Source organism: Heptranchias perlo, chromosome 2, assembly GCF_035084215.1.
Source record: "Heptranchias perlo isolate sHepPer1 chromosome 2, sHepPer1.hap1, whole genome shotgun sequence".
In the NCBI taxonomy this organism is placed as follows: domain Eukaryota; kingdom Metazoa; phylum Chordata; class Chondrichthyes; order Hexanchiformes; family Hexanchidae; genus Heptranchias; species Heptranchias perlo.
The window spans coordinates 30,550,537-30,573,374 of record NC_090326.1 but is presented as its reverse complement, the minus strand read 5'-3'; the positions used below and the strand labels follow the sequence as shown (position 1 = coordinate 30,573,374).

The window sequence follows — 22,838 nt, the reverse complement described above, 5'->3', positions numbered from 1 at the left end:
AAGAATGAGTGGCAACATAAACTAAATGGTACAATTTTAAAGGGGGTGGAGGAACAGAGTGACCTGGGGGTGTATGTACACAAATCTTTGAAGGTGGCAGGGCAAGTTGAGATGGTCATTTTAAAAAAAAGCATATGGCTTTATTAATACAGCCATAGAGTATAAAAGCAAGGAAGTCATGCTAAATCTTTATAAAACACTGGTTAGGCCTCAGCTGGAGTATTGTGTTCAATTCTGGGCACCACACTTAAGGAAGGATGTCAAGGCCTTAGAGAGGGCGTAGAAGAGATTTACTAGAATGGTACCAGGGATGAGGGACTTCAGTTATATGGAGAGACTGGAGAAGCTGGGGTTGTTCTCCTTAGAACAGAGAAGGTTAAGAGAGAGAAGGTTAAGAGGAGATTTGATAGGGATGTTCAAAATCATGAAGGTTTTGATAGAGTAAATAAGGAGAAACTGTTTCCAATGGCAGAAGGGTCAGTAACCGGAGGACAGATTTAAGATGATTGGCAAAAGAACCAGAGGTGAAAGAGGAAACATTTTTTACGCAGCGAGTTGTTGTGATCTAGAATGCACTTGAAAGGGTGGTGGAAGCAGATTCAATAGTAACTTTCAAAAGGGAATTGGATAAATACTCAAAGGGGAAAAATGTATAGGGCTATGGGGAAAGAGCAGGGGAGTGGGACTAATTGGATAGCTCTATCAAAGATCCGGCACAGGCATGATGGGCCGAATGGCCTCCTTCTGTACTGAATCATTCTATGATCCTAAGATACTTCAAGTCAGATTTTAAACATAAAAGCTACTTGCACACTGCTGCATTATTAAGAATATAATCTCCTAAACTCAAGAACTAATTGGATATGGTCAAATTTAGAGCACAGTTCACATCACTGAATTGTGAATTTACTTACTCGAGGTAGATGAAGTTGAACCAAATGTGGGTTGCTGGTTGGGCAACTGTCCTCCAAATAGAGATGGTTGACTATTGGTAGACTGTGAACCAAAGGCAGGCTGCTGACAACCAGTCGAGAATGCAAATGTTGGTGCACCAGACGAACCAAAGGCAGCAGGTGGCTGACTGCTGCTTTGTCCAAACACAGGGGTCTGTGTGCTGCCAAAAGCTGGGGGATTTGCTGCAGTTGTAGAACTTGATCCAAACCCAAAGAGAGGGTTTAAGGAGCCACCTGTAAAGCAGATCAGATGGTAAGGAATGCCGTTAAAAAAATACTGTAGCTACTGACTTGATTACTACTCAACTCTTTCCAGTCATTCTCCTACACTAGCCCAAAAGGTTAGTGAATAAATTATTTTTTATGAACATATTAAGTTATCCGAATACTAACTAGCAAAAAGATTATAACTTTCCAAATGTATAAACATAAAATGGACCTGTTTCTGGCTGGGACGGAGAGCACCTCTTACAAAAGGTAGTAATGCAATGCATAGAATTGTCAGGGCCAGAGTGATCTCCTGGACTAGTTTCTATTGCCAAAGGGGTCGGAGAGGAATTTCCCAAATATTCCCCCCTCCCCATAATTGGCGTGGGACTTTTTAAATCTAGTTTTTCGCCTCTCCCAGATCATCACATGGTGTGGGGTGGGGAGTGTATATATTGTGATACACAAGGTATCGTGATTGTGTGGGACAGGCTGGATGGACCAGATGGACTTTTCCTGTCTGTCATTGTTCATATCTTTCTTATGTTTTCTCCCCTCTAGCTGTTGGGTACTCTGCTAATAGAAACTTCTGCCAGCTCTGGTACCTCTAGACTGGCTTGAAGTATCTACTTCTACCACCAGAATGCTTCCAGATGCAAAAGAAATTATAAAATGGCAGGTGGCCAAAAGGACACAATGCTACATTATCTATTGTAGTTAGAATCTTATTCATTCTTGGAAAGAAAATCAACTCCAACAGTAATTCAGATTTGCTGTGATCTATTCCTATGTTCCTTCCCAAATAGGAGTTAGTCCTTCAGCTCATCAAACCTACTCCATCATTCTATCTTTATAAAAGGGGGAGGAGAGAGATGTATCATCCAGAGACACTACCCCTTTATTAAAAAAACACTGAATACTATACAGAGAATTAAGGGTAAGCCAAACAGGAACCTTGTATGTATGTGAAATATTTTTGTGTAAAGCTGCCTTTTAAAAAAAAGCACACCCAGCAGAATGCCTTTAAGAAATGTGTTTTTTTTGTGGCTTAGGATTGACAATCACATTGCTAGAAACTTCCAATAGACAACAATTATCTCTGATCACTTAAATACTATTTTGGGGATGGGGAGGGGTAGAGCTTCAAAATTGGGGGCGGAGCTATTATTTAGATTTTTTTTCTCAGCAACATATTCAAAGGATCCTTACTTCAATATTGTTAAATACTTAAACTGCAAGGATCTTTTTATAAGACAAAAACAATCTCCAAGAAGCCCATTACATTTCTGAACTTTTACAGGTCTTGAGTCTGATAGGTTATGGGGAAAATTGTTTGAAAAGATTTACCTGTTGAACTCGACGTTGTAGTTGAAGGTCCAAATGTAAACACAGATGATGTAGCAGCGTTACTGCTGAGTTCTGAGCCAAATGAGAATGGTACAGCCGAGGCCCCTGCACTTGATGTACTGGCAGCTGATTTAACCTCCTGTGAGCCAAATAAAAATGGCTTGGTTGCAGGAACAGTTGATTCCGAACTGCTTCCAAGATTTGCACTACCCACAGTGGCGCTAGCCTGTCCAAATAAAAACGGTGGGTTTGTTGCGGGTGCAGAACTGCCAAATATAGTGGAGGGTGTGGAACCCCCTGCATTTGTTGCAGCAGAAGAGGAAGAACTGTTGCCAAATAAACTGAAAGCTGGTTTTGTAACTCCTTGGTCTAGAGCATGGAGGGGAGAGAAATAAAATTAAGATCAATTCATAAACCACTGCAACTATTTCTGCACTACAAATGTTACTGAGCTGCTCATACCATTAGAATGCATTAAGGGTGTACATGATGCAGTTGTACTGGAGCTTAACAAAACAAAGACGCCCTCCAACAAGAATCCACATACAAAGAACATTTTGTTACTATACATGCACCTATACATACTAAATGTTTAAACAGAAATACACAGTCCCCATGGGCTGTAGAAGGCTGAAGTGCTTTCTGCAGGATCTCAAGATGCAAATACAAGTCAGTTAAAATTACAAGTCTTTAATGTTAATGCCAGATAAACCACGATGCTTTTAAAAAAAATTAAACCGGTGGAAAAAGACATGAAAAATAGTGAAGTACTGTTAAGAATGTGTGTCAAGAACTGGATGAAGAAATGACAAAGCATTACTTGACCCAAAAATGCTCTGTCAACAGTCAGCAAAACAAATCCATCATGCTATAGACCACTGGAGAACTCGGCAAATTAGATTTGAAAAAGGACACAGAACATAGATAGGGTAAGTATTTACTCCTACACAAGATGTTTTTTTTTAAAAAAAGGAAACCTTCAATAAAGGAAATAGTTTATAACTATTGCCAAATGACATGTGCACTAAAAAAAGGAAAGAGTTTAGAAAGAGCAAGGCAAATAACAAGGTGCCACAAAAGGACAACTGAAAGATAATAAATAAAAAAGGGGGAGGAGAGCGATTGATTTAGTAGCCACAGGGTGGCGTGGAGGGGAAAAATGCAGCCCAAGAGTTTTTAGTGCTTTCACTCCCAAACATGATTTTTAGGTACTTGCAATTTAAAGAAAATAATCACCTCACTAATGCAATATAATATAGAAGTTTAAAGACCCAAAAACATCATTTCATCTTTAATCTAAAAATTCTGTTCAATTTTTTCTAGAAAATAGATCCTAAATTAACAATTTATGGTGCATCCTGGCTGGTATAAGAGATTTCTAGAATACTTGCTTAACTATGGTTTCAGACAAAACACAGCTAGGAATACAAAGTTACATTTGACTTGGTGCAAGGGAGCTACACATCAATTCATCCCAGTTAATAGTTCACATTACAGTAAACAAATGGACAATGGGCTGATTCTTAGTTTAGAAAATAAAGGTTGGTGTGATATCAATTACGTGCAACTAGGTCAGGTTAGCAAATACTTCATTATGTTTAGAAAGCATCTTAAAAACATCCTGAGACACATCATTTTTGCATCAAACTTTTTCCACAATGGATAGCTGTCATTGGCAGGATCCCTGGCTAACTATTCCTCTTTACTGACCAGAGGCTCTGAAGCCAGCTTAATCCACAGACACATTTTCATGGTCTATATAGTTCAGTAGCAGGTAAAATAATAACAGTGCATGAAGAGCCACGGAGACTGTTGATTGATCGTTAATTCAATCATAAGCAGCAGGTGGAAATTAGTTCAAAGATGAATGTTTTCCTACGTTAAAGGTGCTTATATAAGTTGCTGAATAGAAATTCCACCATGAAGTACTGGATTCTACAATGGCCATCACTTCATAGAATCATAGAATGGTTACAGCACAGAAGAGGGCCATTTGGCCCATTGAGCCCATGCCGCCTCTCTGCAAGAGCAATCTAGCTAGTCCCAGTACCCTGCCCTTGCCCCGTAGCCCTGCAAATTTTATCTCCTTCAAGTACATATCGAGTTCCCTTTTGAAAGCCACAATTGAATCTGCCTCCAACACCCTTTCAGGCAGTGCATTCCAGATCAAAACCATTCACTGCGTAAAAAGGTTTATCCTCATGTCGCCTTTGGTTCTTTTGTCAATCACCTTAGATCTGTGTTCTCTGGTTCTCGATCCTTCCGCCAATGAGAACAGTTTCTCTCTATCTACTCTGTCTAGACACCTCATGATTTTTAAACACCTATCAAATCTCCTCTCAACTTTCTCTGCTCCAAGGAGAACAACCCCAGCTTCTCCAGTCTATCCACGCAACTGAAATCCCTCATCCCTGGAACCATTCCAGTAAATCTTTTCTGCACCCTCTCCAAGATCTTCATATCCTTCCTAAAGTGCGGTGCCCAGAATTGGACACAATACTCCAGTTGTGGCCGAACCAATGTTTTATAAAGGTTCATCATAAGTTCCTTGCTTATATACTCCATGCCTCTATTTATAAAGCCCAGGATCCCATATGCTTTTTTAACCACTTTCTCAACCTGCCCTGCCACCTTTGAAGATTTGTGCACTTATACCCCCAGGTCTCTGTTCCTGAACACCCTCTAGTTTATATTGCATCTCCTCGTTCTTCCTATCAAAATGTATTACTTTGCACTCTCTGCATGAAATTTCATCTGCCACGTGTCCGCCCATTCCACCAGCCTGTCTATGCCCTCATGAAATCTATCACTATCCTCCTCACTGTTCACTACACTTCCAAGTTCTGTGTCATCGGCAAATTTTGAAATTGTGCCCTGTGCACCCAAGTCCAAGTCATTAATATATATCAAGAAAAGCAGTGGTCCTAGTACCAACCCCTGGGGAACACCACTGTATACCTTCCTCCCGACCGAAAGACAACCGGTCACCACTACTCTCTGTTTCCTGTCGCTTAGCCAATTTTGTATCCATGCTGCCACTGCCCCTTTTGTTCCATGGGCTTCAACTTTGCTGACAAGCCTAATATGTGGCACTTTTATCAAACACCTTTTGGAAGTACATATATACCACATCAACCGCATTGCCCTCATCAACCCTCTCTGTTACCTCATCAAAAAAATGTAATCAAGTAAGTTAAACACAATTTGCCTTTGACAAATCCATGCTGGCTTTCCTTAATTAATCCACACTTGTCCAAGTGACTATTAATTTTGTCCTGGATTATCGTTTCTAAAAGTTTCCCCACCACAGAGGTTAAACTGACTGGCCTGTAGTTGCTGGTTTTATCCTTACAGCCTTTTTTGAACAAGTGTGTATTATTTGCAATTCTCCAGTTCTCCCCCGTATCTAAGGATGATTGGAAGATTATGGCCAGTACCTCCGTAATTTCCACCTGTACTTCCCTCAGCAACCTAGGATGAATCCCATCCAGACCGGGTGACTTATCTACTTTAAGTACAGCCAGCCTTTCTAGTACCACCTCTATCAATTTTTAGCCCATCAAGTGTCTCAACTACCTCTTCTTTTACTGTGACTTTGGCAGCAATGGCTTTCTTGGTAAAGACAGGTGCAAAGTACTCATTTAGTACCTCAGCCATGTCCTCTGCCTCCATGCGTACGTCTCCTTTTTGGTCCCTAATAGGCCCCACCCCCCCTTACTATCAGTTTACTATTTATATGCCGATAGAAGACTTTTGGGTTCCCTTTTATGTTATTTGCCAGTCTATTCTCATACTCTCTCTTTGCCCCTCTTATTTCCTTTTTCACTTCCCCTCTAAACTTTCTATATTCAGCCTGGTTCTTACTTGTATTATCAACCTGACATCTGTCATACGCCCCCTTTTTCTGCTTCATCTTACTCTCTATCTCTTTCGTCATCCAGGGAGCTCTGGCTTTGGTTGCCCTATCTTTTCCCCTCGTGGGTATGTACCTGGACTGTACCCGAACCTTCTCCTCTTTAAAAGCCGCCCATTGTTCGATTACAGTTTTGTCTGCCAATTTTTGATTCCAATTTACCCGGGCCAGATCTGTTCTCAACCCAATGAAATTGGCCCTCCTCCAATTAAGCATTTTTACTCTAGATTGCTCCTTGTCCTTTTCCATAACTAATCTAAACCTTATGATACTATGATCACTGTTTCTTAAATGTTCCCCCACTGACACTTGCCCCACTTCATTCCCCAGAACCAGCAATGCCTCCTTCCTTGTTGGGCTGGAAACGTACTGATCAAGAAAGTTCTCCTGAACACATTTCAGAAATTCTTCCCCCTCTCTGCCCTTTACACTATTACTATCTCAGCCTATATTAGGATAATTGAAGTCCCCCATTATCACTACTCTATGGCTCTTGCACCTCTAATTTCCATGCAAATTTGTTCCTCTATATCCTTCCCACTAGTTGGTGACCTATAGAATACACCCAGTAGTGTAATGGCACCTCTATTGTTTAACTAACCAAATAGATTTTTTAAAAGTCTCATTCAGCTACTGAAGCCAGTAATTTATTTTCTGCCACTTTTCTCTTCCAAAGGTGGCAACTCAGTGATACAGTTGCAATGGAGCAGATAGTCAATCAGTATCTTGCCCACGTGGTCATTCCGTGAGCCTAGACATTGAACTATTCAGCAATAGTGGGAAGGAGGTGGGGGAGGGGGCGCGGGCGCAGGTAGGTCATAATAGCAGTGTGATCCCGACTTCACTGGATACTTGTTAGGATGGAAGTACTGGCTTCTTAGTCTCCTCACTTCCCTTCCTCCCTCACAAAGCTTAGGGAGACTGTGGCTAATTGTACTGTTACATTGGGTGCAATTGGCCAACCTTGTAAAGAACAAAAGGAATGTATTTTCCTATAAAGTACAATTATACAGAATTCTGAAGATATTTACATTTTTTCCAAAGGTTCATCATAAGCAGGGCCACTGGTTAAGGTAACTAAATAAGTCAAATTCTGTTTCTTAACGAATTACTAATAGTGTTTGAGGATAACATTTTGCAATCCTGTTTTTCCATGAAAACCAAAAATCAAAGGCCTTGACTATAATTGATTTACTGGAAGTAAGTTTCCCTATTGTGTACATTCTTGAAATATACAAGTGGGAATAGTAGACCAAAATAGCATAGTAAAACTTAGGAGGGAGGGAGGAAGAAAGAAAAGAGAGAAAGAAAGAGAAAAAGAGACAGACAGACATAGAACAAAAAGTTAGAACAATTGTTCTTTATTGCATGCCAGCGCTAGCTGAATACCAAAGTTAACAGAGTATTAAGCTATTTTAAATCACTTGGGTGTGATGGATTTAAGCCAAGCCCTCGCCTGCCAGTATAATTGTCAATTACTACAAGGACAAGAACTTTAGCAGCCCAACGTCCCCTTCAGCCAGACTAATTTACAGTAAGAACAGTTCTAGATTTTTACATGCTAATAAATTATGATCAGTTATTGTTACAGTTAAACACTGGTAGCTGTATTCTATCACCTAAAAATTGAGACTGCATGAACTGCAACACAACCCATGCAGTGTTGGTCATAGATTCCCATAAAGTGTAATGGTGGGTGTAAAATGTCCACCCAAATTGTGCAAAACACTTGCCAGTACAACTATTGATTCTGTCCTTCTAAGCTTAGGTTGTGACTTGAGCTACATAAATAGGGAATGCGTCTAACTGTGAAGCGGACTATAAGTGGCTTCAGAAGGGCATAAACAGATTAATCAGATAGAAGTCAGATGAAATTTAATGAGGAAAAATGTGAGGGGATACATTTTGGGAAGGAAAATAAGGAGAATATACACAATTATAAAACTTTAAAAGGAGTAGAGAGACAGTGAAACTTAGTTAAGATACAAAAAGCTGAAAAAGTAAAGGGCCAAGTTGATAAAGCTGTAAAAAACATGGGATCCTGTTCAAAATTATAAAACGTTTCCACTAACTGGTGAGTCAGTAACTAGAGGGCATAAATTTAAGATTAGCACCAAGACAAAGAAAGAGGATAGGAGAAAATTGCTTAACTCAGAGGGATGTTAGGACATGAAATGCCCTATCAGAAACAATATAAGCAGAATCCATAATAGCTTTTTAAAAAGTGATACATTTTTGAAAAATATATATTTTTTAAAAGGATGTAGGGAAAGGCCAAACAAATGAGACAGAGTACATGGGTCTTAGAAAGCTGGTTCAGGAGCAATGGGCTGAGTGGCCTTCTGTAAACACTAGCATGAAGTGAGTGCTCACAGGTGGCGGTAGCAGTGGAAGCAATTTCAGCTGATGAATTAACATCACACACAAGTGCATTCACACTGTGATAACCCTCGACACAAGACTGATCAGGACACCCTTGAAAAAGTGATTGAGTCTATTAATACCTCTATTGAAGGTTCAACAGGGAATATGTGTCAGCTGTGGCTCAGTGGTAGCACTCTCACTTCTGACTCAGACGGTTGTGGGTTCAAGACCCACTCCACAGACTTGAGTACGCAGTCTAGGCTGACACTCCAGTGCAGCACCGAGGGTGTGCTGCACTGTCTGAAGTGCCGTCTTTTGGATGAGGCGTTAAACCGAGGCCATGTCTGCCCTCAGGTGGGCATAAGAGCTCCCAAGGCACTATTTCCAAGAAGAGCAGGGGCATTCTCTCTGGTGTCTTGGCCAATATTAATACCTCAGCCAACATCTAAAAACAGATTACGTGGTCCTCATCACATTGCTGTTTGTGCAACCTTGCTGTGCGCAAGTTGGCTACGTTTCCTACATTACAACATTGACTACACTTCAAAAGTACTTAATTGACTGTAAAGCGCTTTGCGACGTCCTGAAAGGCACGATATAAATTCAAGTCTTCCTTTAATTTGTAATTTCTTACCTGAAGTGTTCATTGCTGCCCCAAACACAAATCCTTGCTGCACAGTCTCTGTTGCCTCTGGTTTCTCAGCAGATTTAACCAAGTTGAAAGTAAATCCAGATTTAGCTTCTGGTTTTGAAGTGTCAGACAAAGACGTTGATTCTTTGGTTTGCTCTGGCTTTTTAAAAGAAGGTTCAGACTGTGGCTGTGACTCAACATCTTTCCTTTTACCAAATGTAAATGGTGCAGAGCTAAGAGAGTCGTGTTTTTCATCTGGTTTTCCAAACATAAATGGTGAAGCCGCTACAGATTCCTTATCTACTGTTTTCCCAAACTTAACCCCACTCACAGTTGCCCCAACTTTTCTTTCTTCTGCTTTGCCAAGCTCAAACTGCACTATCGAGGTTTCTTTCTTCTCCTCTGTGCCAAATTTAATGCCACACGGAGCGCTCTTATCCTCAGATTTAACAACCGTCCCACCGGCATCAAACTTAAAACCCCCGAACACCACTTCACTTTTCTTATTTTGCTGACTTGTATCTGAGGCACCAAATTTAGTAGTAGCTGAACCTGAAGCTAGGTTGCCACCAAAGGCAGCTACTTCAAATTTAAACCCACCACTAGGAGTTTGAGAGTTATCCTTTTCGTTTCCCTCTGCGTTTTTTTCTGTTGAAGTAACTCCAAATTTGAAGCCCCCCGTAGCCTCAAACTTAAGTCCTCCAAAGGCACTGGCTGATGAACTAGAATCAGATGCACCAAATTTAAAACCACCCTGACTTCCAAATTTAAATCCCGCAGTGCCATCTTTACTTTGAGAACAGTCTGATGTTGAGGGCTGGATGCCGAACATGAATGGTGAAGCAACAGCTGATAATGCAGAAGAGCCAGGCCCTGCAAGAGGAAAAAAAAATGGAAATAGAACCGAACTTCCACCATTTGATACTGCAAGTCAACAAGGATCTAATTTTCTTCCGGTACGTGATACTTAAGTTTATGTAATATCACAGTGATGGATATGTCACCAACTTCTAAACATTTATCCTCATGAACAACATGGAAGGGTTAAAATGTACTTGGAATAGATTTGTGCCCCTCCATTTTGATTAAACACCACAGAAAGACAATACTAGTCATCCGAATGTAATCTAAACTGGGCTTTCCAGCAGGATTTCTCCATTAAATCAAAAACTAGTAATTTTTATTCAAATAATAAACTAGAAAATGCTGGAAATATACAGGTCAATCAACATTTGTAAAGAGAAATGACTTATGCTTGAGGTGTGTAACACATCATATTTCAGATTGCAAGCATAATCATTTTTTTCTTTTTTATTTCACTACATATTTTCTCACTGTGCACATTGCGCTGTAGAGGAACAGTAGCTTATTTACCAGTTTTTCTTCCTTCTCATGCTCCCATTCATAGTTCACAAGAACAATTATAATTAACAAAGCACTCATTCAACTATCCAAAGAAAGCAATCCACCAACTTTGATTCTAATCTTCAAATATTTGATTGTAACAATACCTATTTGGTGCTCATGGGGCACATCCATTTCATTGCATGGCATTATATTGGAACAGGTAGCCCAATACGAACTTCCATTGGTGGACTGGGGCTTAAATTTAAAAAATAGTCCATATCCTTGCAAGGCCCAATATACCATAATTGGATTGGAGCTACGTTTAGATTTCCAAAATGTTCATTAAATCCACTGCTTTCAACCATAAGGAATTAGCTTTCACTTTCATTCTGCATCCTGAATATATCATAGCACTTAACATTAATTTACAAAAGAGACTGTATCTGCTCAGCTCTATAATTGCCAATCACTATTTTGTCACAAATTGGAGTACAAGTTCAATTAGCATCAGTACGCACGCACGCACAATCATACAATAAGGCTATTAGCCACCAACAACTTACAGATAACTATACCTCACTTACTCTGCATGTCACTTCAGGAAAAGCACTGTACCTTTCATAATACAATAGTAGCCCTGAATGACCTGACTTGCAGCAATGCTAGATGTTAGAAAGCATCTTCCATACACATGCAGGTTAGACAGTTTCCTTGGTTCAATACAGCAAACAATAATCTCGTTAATACCTTTAGGTTCAATCTTGCTGCCTGATTTCTCAGTTTGACAAGCCAAACATTTAGTTGCGTTTGATGAGTTCTGAACTAAGCAGACTCGACAATCCCAGAACCCAGCTGGTTTCTTGAATTTGGCATCAAATCCTAGAATTCCTCCTGTTGATGCTGAAGCAGGAATGTTGGATGCAACAGACAAAGCACCTAAGAGTGAAATTCATAAAATGAGAAAAGACAGAATTCCCAGGCATCACTAGCAAAAATTAACTATCTTGTGGTGTATAAGTTTAAGAAGGACCATGAAATTATCATTTACATACTACTGTTGGCAGTTAGTGATTTTGAATTCAGTTTAAAAAAAAGGTGGAAATAAAAGTGACCATGAAGCTGTCGGATTGTTGTAAAAACCCAACTGTTTCAGCAATGTCTTTTAGGGAAGGAAACCTGCCATCCTTACATGGTCTGGCCTATACGTGACTCCAGTCCCACATTAACGTGATTTAACTCTGCTCTCTGAAATAGCCTAACACTCAATTGGAGCAAATGTCGGCATTGCCAGTGACGCTTGCATCCAGAGAACGAATTCAAAAAACCGGGAAAGGACAGTTTTAATTGTGTGTTATAGTTCTTTGTTTCACTCTTATACCTTCTGGGTAATATTGTACATATCGAAAGCTATTGCAACTATTGTCAAAAAAATGACGATGATGATGCTCGCACAAGGAACGAATATCAGAAATGCTGCTCCTTTTATTTTTATGGGGGAAGCAGTCATTAATGCATCCCTTTCTGTCAGTACTCTTACTCTATCCTATTAGACTAATCTACTGCTATCACCATTTACAATGTGTTTGATAAAGTATCGCTGGGTTGGAGAATTGCTACCAAAGCTACTGATGATAGTAGAGACAGAGTTTGCCTCTGAAGGTGCAAAAAGTTTTGCTTTTGGAGTAGAGAGTGAACACAGAAACAATTGAATGAAACTGCTAAACTCGTCTCCTTTTAAAAAATGTACCAATCTTTTGAATGCCAGCAAGTGAACCCAAAGTACCCAAATGCAAATCAACTAGCAAGAATAGGACAGAAACATACATGTTCATTCACTTTCAACCCATCTGCACAAAACCCTGCAAATATAGTAATTATTTTCAGATGTCAAGTAGATTTATACACAATAGACCGACCTCATGAAACAAAGTATTCAAGCATTAAACCTAGACTAAGGGACTTCTAAAAAATCCTACGGAAAGATAGGGCAGTCAGTCTTGCCTGTTTCTTTCGGAATACAAAAACTGAGCGAATAGAAAATACAAATAATTGAAGTCAAAAAATATGTACACTTTCACTCTTGATACATATTTGTAACAAATCAGATATATGGATAGTTATTAAGCAAGCAACATTAACATAATAATTTGTTACTAGCCGGTACCCACAACACTGAAAGCAACAGTGGCCCCAAAACCAATGTATAGTAATGATTTGGAATAAGGAATGGTACCAAAGCTTTGCTGCTGATATCAAATTGCAAGGAGGAGTAAATAATAGGGAATAAGCAGAGATCTAGTTAGATTGGGAGATTGAGCTAATTAATGACAGATGATGCTCGATGCAGGTAAATACAAAGTGATGAAACTGGGGAAGTGAAACAAATAGTGGGAGTGCAAAATAAATGGGAAAAGTACAAGAAAATGACACCGGAGAAGGATGGGGGCAGGGTTAAGTAGAAAATGCACTTAAACTGTCAGCATAATTTGCAGTGGCAAAAAGGGTAAATGCGATCTTAGGATGCATAGCTTGAGGGATAATTGGACAATCTCGTGTGGTTATACACCACTTGTCCCTCTAAGAAGTTCCAGGCAGCGATAATTCGTTTGTAGAAAGCACTGGTCTACCCTCATCTTCAGTATTGTGTGCAGTTCTGAGCAGCATACGACAGAGGGAACCATCCTGGCCTTGGAGAGAGTATAAAGGAGGACAAGTAATTTGATAAATGGGATTGAACATCTGTGCTATAAGGAAACACTATGGGACTTTTACACTGGGATATTGCAGCTTAGAAGTGATCTTATCAGGATATTTAGGATCCTAATATGGAATAGATAACATGGAACATTGCTCTTGGATCCAGTTTAAACAAAGCATCAAGTCAAAGAGAATTGGATTCAAGCTAGACAAGATAAAGTGAATAGGCAGATAAAATATACCTTCTTCCCACAGAGCAGTGAATATATGAAACAGCCTACCCAGGGAGGCAGTGCAAGCGGATGATATATATTTTAGGAACATAGGAACAGGAGTAGGCCATTCAGCCCCTCGTGCCTGCTCCACCATTTGATAAGATCATGGCTGATCTGTGATCTAACTCCATATACCCGTTTTTGGCAAATATCCCTTAATACCTTTGATTGCCAAAAAGCTATCTATCTCAGATTTAAATTTAGCAATTGAGCTAGTATCAATTGCCGTTTGCGGAAGAGAGTTCCAAACTTCTACCACCCTTTGTGTGTAGAAATGTTTTCTAATCTCGCTCCTGAAAGGTTTGGCTCTAATTTTTAGACTGTGCCCCCTACTCCTAGAATCCCTAACCTGCAGAAATAGTTTCTCTCTATCCACCCTATCCGTTCCCCTCAATATCTTATAAACTTCGATCAGATCACCCCTTAACCTTCGAAACTCCAGAGAATACAACCCCAATGTGTGTAATCTCTCCTCGTAACTTAACCCTTGAAGTCCAGGTATCATTCTAGTAAACCTATGCTGCACTCCCTCCAAAGCCAATATGTCCTTCCGAAGGTGCAGTGCCCAGGACTGCTCACAGTACTCCAGGTGCGGTCTAACCAGGGTTTTGTATAGCTGCTGCATAACTTCTGCCCCCTTGTACTCCAGTCCTCTAGATATAAAGGCCAGCATTCCATTAGCCTTATTGATTATTTTCTGCACCTGTTCATGACACTTCAATGATCTATGTACCTGAACCCCTAAGTCCCTTTGGACATCCACTGTTTTTAACTTTTTACCATTTAAAAAGTACCCTGTTGTATCCTTTTTTGATCCAAAGTGGATGACCTCACATTTGTCTACATTGAATTCCATTTGCCACAGTTTTGCCTATTCACCTAATCTATCAATATCGCTTTGTAATTTTATGTTTTCATCTACACTGCTTACAATGCCACCAATCTTTGTGTCATCGGCAAACTTAGATATGAGACTTTCTATGCCTTCATCTAAGTCGTTAATAAATATTGTGAATAATTGAGGCCCCAAGACAGATCCCTGCGGGACTCCACTAGTCACATCCTGCCAATGTGAGCACCTACCCATTATCCCTACTCTCTGTCGCCTTTCACTCAGCCAACTTCCTAACCAAGTCCGTACTTTTCCCTCGATTCCATGGGCTTCTCTCTTAGCTAACAGTCTCTTATGCGGGACCTTATCAAATGCCTTCTGGGTGAGCGATAACCTTTTGCTAGACAGGGCTAATAAACTGTATGAGACTAAGTGGGGTAGGATGTCAATGACGTTTGGAACAAAAACAGAAATGCTGGAAACGCTCAGCAGGTCAGTATCTGGAGCGCACAGATGAGTTAACTTTGTCTGAACTGAATTAAATTTGCGCAACTAGATCCAATTATCCTCCAGCCTGTAATTCCACTTCACCTAAAGACTACACTTGTTCTTGACTTCCCACGTGCAATGCCATAGGAGAGCTATTAGTAACAATTAAAATTAAACTATAAATATAACACTAATAACTAATTTCATCACCTATTCAGTCCCAATCATCAGCAAAGTGATGGAAAGAGTCATCAAGTGACAACTACTGACCAATAACCTGTTTGACAACATTCACTTCAGTTTCTGCCAGAACTGCTCGGCTCCAGATCTTGTCACAGCCTCAATCCATGCATGGACACAAGAGCTGGATGCCAGAAATTTGAGAGTAACTGCTCTCGAAATCAGAATGTGGCACCAAGGAGATCAAAGGGGGTCAACAGGGAAACCCTCTAGTGATTGGAGTCATACTTAACACAAAGAAAAGATGGTTGTGGTTGTTGGAGGCCAACCATTGCAGCTCCCGAACCTCAATGCACGAGTTCCTCAGGCTCCAACCTTCCCTCCATCATAAGGTCAGAAGTGAGGTTGTTTGCCAACAATTTTAGTATTCATAACTCTTCCAATAAAGAAACAGCCCATGCTAACCTACAGCAGGACCTGGACAACATCCAGGTATAGGCTGAAAAATGGCAGGTCAAATTTCCACCAGACGATGACCAACTCCAAAAAGAAAAGGCTCAACTTCTTCATCTGACCACCATAGCAGAGTCTCCCATCATCAACATCCTGGGCCTGGGGGGGCGGGGGAGAGGGGAGGGGGAGGCGGGCGCGTCATTGCAAGCAGAAGCATAACTGGACCAGCCATGTCAACATGGCTACGAGAGCAGGACAGAGGCTGAGTATTCCACAATAGTTGGCACATCGCTGTCCCTCAAAGCCTCTCAACCATCTACAAGCTCAAGTCAGGAGTGTGATGGAATATTCACCACTCACCTGGATGGATGCAAATCACACACCATCCTGACCTGGATGAATACTATCATTCCTTGACCACTGGGCGAAACCCTGAAATTCCCTATGTAACACCATGGATAGCAGCGGTTCAAGGATAAGGCCAACCACTACATTCTCAAAGCAACTAGAGAGGGTAATAAATAAAGCAGCCGTGCTGACATTGGCCACAGTGTGAAAAAAAAAAATCACATACCTGGCTTACTGCACTGACAAGCCACACACTTGCTGTCTTCAGCCTTGTTTTGTACAAGGCACATGGCACAGTCCCAAGCTCCTTCTGGTTTCTTAAACTGATCTGCCAATCCCAACCCTACAGAGGTACTGCTGGAAGCGTTTGACTCTTTGTTTCTTGTACTTTCAGTTACCACAGGCAGAGTTGGCACAGGTTTTACGCCAGTTCCAGGTTTTGGTGCTTCACAGGCCACACATTTTACAGCTTCCGATTTGTTTTGAACCAAACAGGTGTCACAGTTCCACATACCTTCTGCAGGTTTGAATTTGTCTCCAAAACTCAATGGAGTCTCTTTAGATGTAGCTTTACCTCTGCTGGCTGACTCATTATTAGTCTGTATGGGAGGTGCAGATTTAGCAGTCTGACAAGCAATACATTTACTATCTGTGCTTTTGTTTTGTAAAAAGCAACAACCACATTGCCAGGAACCTTCATCTGGTTTGAACTTATCTCCAAATCCAAAGGTGCTAGAGCTCTCAATGGAGAAACTGCTTTTTCCAGTGGTTGATGGTAAAGGTTTCACAGTAACTGGTGTACTGGCCAAAGACTCGACGACACATTGTGTGGACGATGGAGGCGAAGTGAACCCTTGGAACAGTTAAAAAAAAAACAGAAGACATAAGTTTAAGGAGTTTGTTCATACATGATGGCATTGCAACACAGGCAATACTGAGTAAGCCCTTACTAATGCAATAGAATTCTGTTACATAGGACTTCACATAGAGCAGACATGGGTAGACTGGACAAACAGCGCTTCAACATGTCTGTCCGGATAGCCCTGTCTGTTTGTATGAGCAAACGAACAAATTTTGTACACGTGGTTGATACTTGAAGCGCAGTCATGTTACTCCAGGACTCCCCAAACCAACTCAGCTGGACTCTCCAGTCCTCGGTGAACCAAGTTTCCAGGCCTACAGCAGAACAAATCAGGTTCACACATATAATCTAACCAGAAGTGCTCACATTGTATAATTAAACCCACTTATATGCAAACCATGAATGCATGAAAGTTTTTTTCCAATGTTCTCATTCATTTACATAACCACAATGTTACATTCAACTTTGAGCACAGGAGGCTAAGAGGAGATTAATACAGGTTTTTAAAATTATGAAAGGTTTTGATTGATTGGGGAGCCAGTCATGAGAGATATTAGGAGAAATGTCTTTATGCAGAGGGTTTGAGCAGGGATTGCTTGGCCACAAATGATGCTCGAGGCGGGGACCATCGCATCTTCACCTCCTCCTGCCTCCACTAGAGACCTGTAAGTTTGGGTGTCAAACTGACCGTGGGAGCCACTCACCTGATGTGCTAATCTCCATCAGCAAGCTATTCTATATAATCTGTGGTGAAAAAGGTTAAAAAGAAAAAAAAACTGCAAATGTTGGAAATGTGAAATAAAAACTCAGTTCTGATGGAAGGTCTACACCCAAAAGGTTAATCTGTCTTTTCTCTTTAAAGACCTGCTGTGTATTTCCAGCATTTTCCATTTCTATAGTCAATGTATCTTTTTTCATCTCGTTACTAAGAAAGAAGCACTGGCTAAGTAAAATTTTAAAAATTAACTGGATGCTCCTGCGCACTCAGTTGGTGCTGAATTTTCAGTATTAGCTGGGTGCTTCTATGCATTCAGTTGATCCTGAATTTTCAGTACTAGAATCATAGAAAATTTACGGCACAGAAGGAGGCCATTCAGCCCATCATGTCCGCGCCGGCTGAGAAACGAGCCATCTAGCCTAATCCCACTTTCCCGCATTTGGTCCGTAGCCCTGCAGGTGCACATCTAGGTGCATTAAGCTGGGTGCTCCTATGCATTCAGTTGGCACTGAACTTTTAGCATTAGCTGGGTGCTCCTATGTATTCAATTGGTGCTGAATTTTCAGTACTAGCTTGGTACTACTGCATAGTGGTACTGAATTTCAACTTGCAGATAAATGGTGAGCAATCATCTTTTTCCTTCTCAGGTTCCCTTCACATATCATGGGATTACCCTGATACCAGTCAATGCAAGATGCTTGTATAGCTTGGTGTCTGGGTTGAATGGTGTTATTGAAAAACATTATCTTATCAAGCACTACAGTGCAGCTGTGAAGCCAAGTGTTAAGAGAGCTCATTTTATCTACTATGTGGCAGCTCACTGGCTATCCTCCAAGTGAGCCGTGCAAGATGGATACTACCTTGGGGGGACAGGCTTGTTTTTAAATGCTTTTAAAAAACGAGTACTCACCAGGCCCTTTCAAGATGTCTAAGACACTGCCTTGCTTCAGAGTTTTAGCAGGTTGCAATGGTCCTTCACATTCTTCATCTTTTCTCTTGTTTGTTGGTGTAGAAATAGATGGTGATGAGGTGCATTTTGCTAAAAGATTGCATGGAAGATTTTATCAGTTGTCAGTGTCAAGCTGTATGTTGATGGCTGATTAATTTATACATAGTAAAAACGTGTGTACCTGCGTTAATGGAAGGTCTAGCAGATACAAAGACAAATGGAATTGATTTGTCAATCGGCTCACTAAAGGTAAACCCAGTCTTTGTGGTGGTGGGGAAGAGAGGTGAGAAAGGAGAAGATAAAAAAAGTAGTCAACCATTACAAGTTCAGGCAACATTACTACCACATCGGCTGCTATCACTGCCACTTTAATAGTTTGGAAGTTATACTGAATGATCTCAAAATCAATTACTCAAATTGTAGAAATAAATTGAGCGCATATAGAGATTACTTTTTTTTTTGAAGACGGTTTACTCTTAAAACATGGAAATTTACAAACATTTTTGCTCAACAAAATTACTTACAGACACTGAAACAGGTTGTAGATTTGCCTCGGTTGTTTTTATATTCGGTGTAGAAAAGGTAAAGGCAACGCTGTTAGGGCTGGATACCACTGTCTGTACATGAATAAAGAGGAAGTATTAAAATGCAAGCACATGGGTTTTAGAGCAGCTCTTTATCTCTTATTTTTTTAACTGCTTCTCATCCTGGCCTAGGCAAGCAGACAATTGATCTGATCCCAGGTGTTAGTCAATATTGCAGTCACAGAGGGCACAAAACTCCTCAAAACCACCCTTTCAGATGGTATGATGCCAAACATATAGATGATTTGCTTATTTTGCACATAAAACTAGATTTCACAGGTGTCCTAGAAATTTGTGTAAATGTAAACTAAATCTCAAAGTTTTAAGTTTACTTTCTTATGTGGGGAGAGAGAAAATGCCAAAAGGCACAACCAATAAATAAAGCCAAAGTGCTTTCCATGAGTAGAAATTGAATCTCTTCAGCTTTAAAAAGGTACAAGCTTTTACTTTTTTTTGATAGAAATGGCAAGAGAAAAAAGGTATTTCAAAGTTTAAACCTACAACCAACATTTATAGCTCTACCGCAAAGAGAATACTTCAAACAGGCGATTGCACCAAAATGCTGTATTGGGAATCCCCCAGGACGGAGCCATGAGACACACTGGCACGAGCTGGATGTGATTCACATCCTCTGCATGTGGGTATATAGCATGTGAACGCATGTGGAAAAACCAAGCAAACAAAAACTGCAACATGCAAGAGCACTATACCTTGTCAGAAAAAGATTTCGTTACAGTAGATGTTACGGGTGATACTGCTGTGGAAGGGGAGCCAAAGTTAAAGGTAGGCAATGCTGTAGTTTTAATTGGTAAAGATACTTCTGGCAGTTCTGGGGCTGGGGTCTGTACCTGCAGAGGGCACAATATTTGCAGTTATAGTTTTAATATACTGCATGAATGCCATTTGGCAATGAACAAACATACTGCATCACTTCTATAAATGCCAAGTAAGCATGCAGATCAAAAATGTTAGCAATGTCACCTACAATACATTGTACAAGTCACATAAAACAAGAGGAAATAAATTAAAGGTTGCAATTTGATCCCAGGGCTTAAAGCCACTTAGATCATGAGCAGCAGTGCTGCTAATTTGAGGGATTTTATTGCAAGACTTGGATTTTGGCCCTTCTTGGGCTACTCGCAATACTGCCTGAAAGGCTCAAGATTCTGTCATGTGGAGTCTAGGCAAGTCTACCATTGTGTCCGATTCTAGACCCCACTCCACAGCGCCAAGCCTCGTTCCTTTCCTGCTCAAATTATTTTCGTAGTAACATTACTTTTGTTTATGCCTCTTGATCACTCTTAGCGAATGTTTGATTTTCATTTCATTGTTCTTAACGAACGTGTAAACAGAGCCAGTCTCAAGTCCTTTGAGAAAAGTCCACTCCCGAGAATTAAAGTTGCTAAGAAAAAGCAATTCACTTGTTTAGAGTATTATTTTTAAAGTCACTTAAGAATACAAAATGGGCAAGGCATTAGGGAGTCTACAATCTCAAGATTTTTTTTTATTCGTTCATGGGATGTGGGCGTCGCTGGCAAGGCCAGCATTTATTGCCCATCCCTAATTGCCCTTGAGAAGGTGGTGGTGAGCCGCCTTCTTGAACCGCTGCAGTCCATGTGGTGACAGTTCTCCCACAGTGCTGTTAGGAGGGGAGTTCCAGGATTTTGACCCAGTGACGATGAAGGAACGGCGATATATTTCCAAGTCGGGATGGTATGTGACTTGGAGGAGAACGTGCAGGTGGTGTTGTTCCCATGTGCCTGCTGCTCTTGTCCTTCTAGATGGTAGAGGTTGCGGGTTTGGGAGGAGCTGTCGAAGAAGCCTTGGCAAGTTGCTGCAGTGCATCCTGTGGATGGTACACACTGCAGCTACTGTGCACCGGTGGTGAAGGGAGTGAATGTTTAGGGTGGTGGATGGGGTGCCAATCAAGCAGGCTGCTTTGTCCTGGATGGTGTCGAGCTTCTTGAGTGTTGTTGGAGCTGCACTCATCCAAGCAAGTGGAGAGTATTCCATCACACTCCTGACTTGTGCCTTGTAGATGGTGGAAAGGCTTTGGGGAGTCAGGAGGTGAGTCACTCGCCGCAGAATAACCAGCCTCTGACCTGCTCTTATAGCCACAGTATTTATATGGCTGATTCAGTTAAGTTTCTGGTCAATGGTGACCCCCAGGGTGTTGATGGTGGGGGATTCGGTGATGGTAATGCCGTTGAATGTCATGGGGAGGTGGTTAGACTCTCTCTTGTTGGAGATGGTCATTGCCTGGCATTCATCTGGCGCGAATGTTACTTGCCACTTATAAGCCCAAGCCTGGATGTCGTCCAGGTCTTGCTGCATGCGGGCTCAGACTGCTTCATTATCTGAGGGGTTGCGAATGGAATTGAATACTGTGCAATCATCAGCGAACATCCCCACTTCTGACCTTATGATGGAGGGAAGGTCATTGATGAAGCAGCTGAAGATGGTTGGGCCTAGGACACTGCCCTGAGGAACTCCTGCAGCAATGTATAAAAATTTTTATACTCCTGCGGTTAGTAAAATTGGGATAATTCATCTAAACTCTAATTAGGTTACTGCCTTATAAACCATGTCCATACATCCCTTAAGCTATATTATCAGGCATAAATAATGTTAGATTACCTAGCTTTGGTAAAGTCTTCCCCACTCTTTTAATGTAGTTCAAAACCTATATATCATCGAACTGGGAGTGAGAAGTGAGACGAACCACTGAGAACATGTCAGAGTTCACACCAAACTGCAGCCGCTTTAGCTCCTCCCCTACCTGTGGCCTCATTCTAAGCTATCACAGTTCTTTTTAAAAACAGGAAAGAACATAATTTTAAAAATATAGAAAGGGGCAGGAAAGGATCCTACATGAAGCAACTCTGCATCCTTTCACAAAGCATTACCAACTTAATTACAATTAAGTACAATACAATTCTCTTCAATATCTAGTAATCTAGTTCTCTGGTACTAGCAGATGTCCACAATAGTGCTCATCTGTAAAGTACCAAGTGTGGAAATAAAAAATCTGTACCATTCACAAATCTAAAAAAAAGCAGAAAAATCCATCACACTGACTTTAACCCTTCCTCAGATTTTGAATAAACAGTCAAATCGATGTTTCTTGTAACACAACACGTATAAGGGGAATATATAAAGGGAAAGCTCTACAGTATAACAGTTACTCTATAGTAGTGCCAGGATAAAGGTTCAGTGCTGATGTTTGAAACACTAGCAAGCAATACTCAGTGTTTGAGAATTAGAAGTCAATTTACTCTAACCTCCTGTGCACCCCTGGACGAGTAATGTCCTTTTTCTCTCTTCATTTTTCCTCCAGCTCCCCCAGATGAGAGACCATTGGTTGCATGAGAACCAATTACTTGATACGAGCAGCTGCTATCACTGCAATGCAAAAAAAAAGGGAGCGTGCTTAAGAAAAACTGACTAATTAATTATACAGTATTTTAAAACTTGATGCTAATGGTATTGCAGGGACCATACCTTTTTGTTTGAAGGCTTATTTCAGGGACAGGTGACTTCTCCCTTGCTCTCTGAAATCACAAAGATTGAGATTTAATAGCTGGCACTCATTTTTTTATGTATATTATCCCTTTGACATACTTGTTTAGATTATACAGCTTAATTTAAAAAAGTCAAATCAAAAAACAAGTAAAACATGGCAGCTTACA

General features: G+C 40.7%; 1 protein-coding gene across 2 annotated transcripts in view; it reads right to left on the bottom strand.

Annotated features, from left to right (window-relative positions):
• nup153 (nucleoporin 153) overlaps positions 1-22,838 on the bottom strand; it is a 64,127-nt gene that overhangs the window by 5,174 nt on the left and 36,115 nt on the right. For both annotated transcript variants that reach the window (XM_068001659.1, XM_068001660.1), the window contains exons 10-20: positions 22,651-22,700; positions 22,431-22,551; positions 19,860-19,997; positions 19,090-19,182; positions 18,747-18,825; positions 18,527-18,655; positions 16,263-16,889; positions 11,510-11,698; positions 9,419-10,288; positions 2,508-2,876; positions 915-1,187 (exon numbers count right to left, since the gene is read on the bottom strand). In XM_068001659.1, coding sequence (XP_067857760.1) covers positions 915-1,187; positions 2,508-2,876; positions 9,419-10,288; positions 11,510-11,698; positions 16,263-16,889; positions 18,527-18,655; positions 18,747-18,825; positions 19,090-19,182; positions 19,860-19,997; positions 22,431-22,551; positions 22,651-22,700 — 2,938 coding nt within the window. The remainder of the gene's footprint in view (positions 1-914; positions 1,188-2,507; positions 2,877-9,418; positions 10,289-11,509; positions 11,699-16,262; positions 16,890-18,526; positions 18,656-18,746; positions 18,826-19,089; positions 19,183-19,859; positions 19,998-22,430; positions 22,552-22,650; positions 22,701-22,838) is intronic.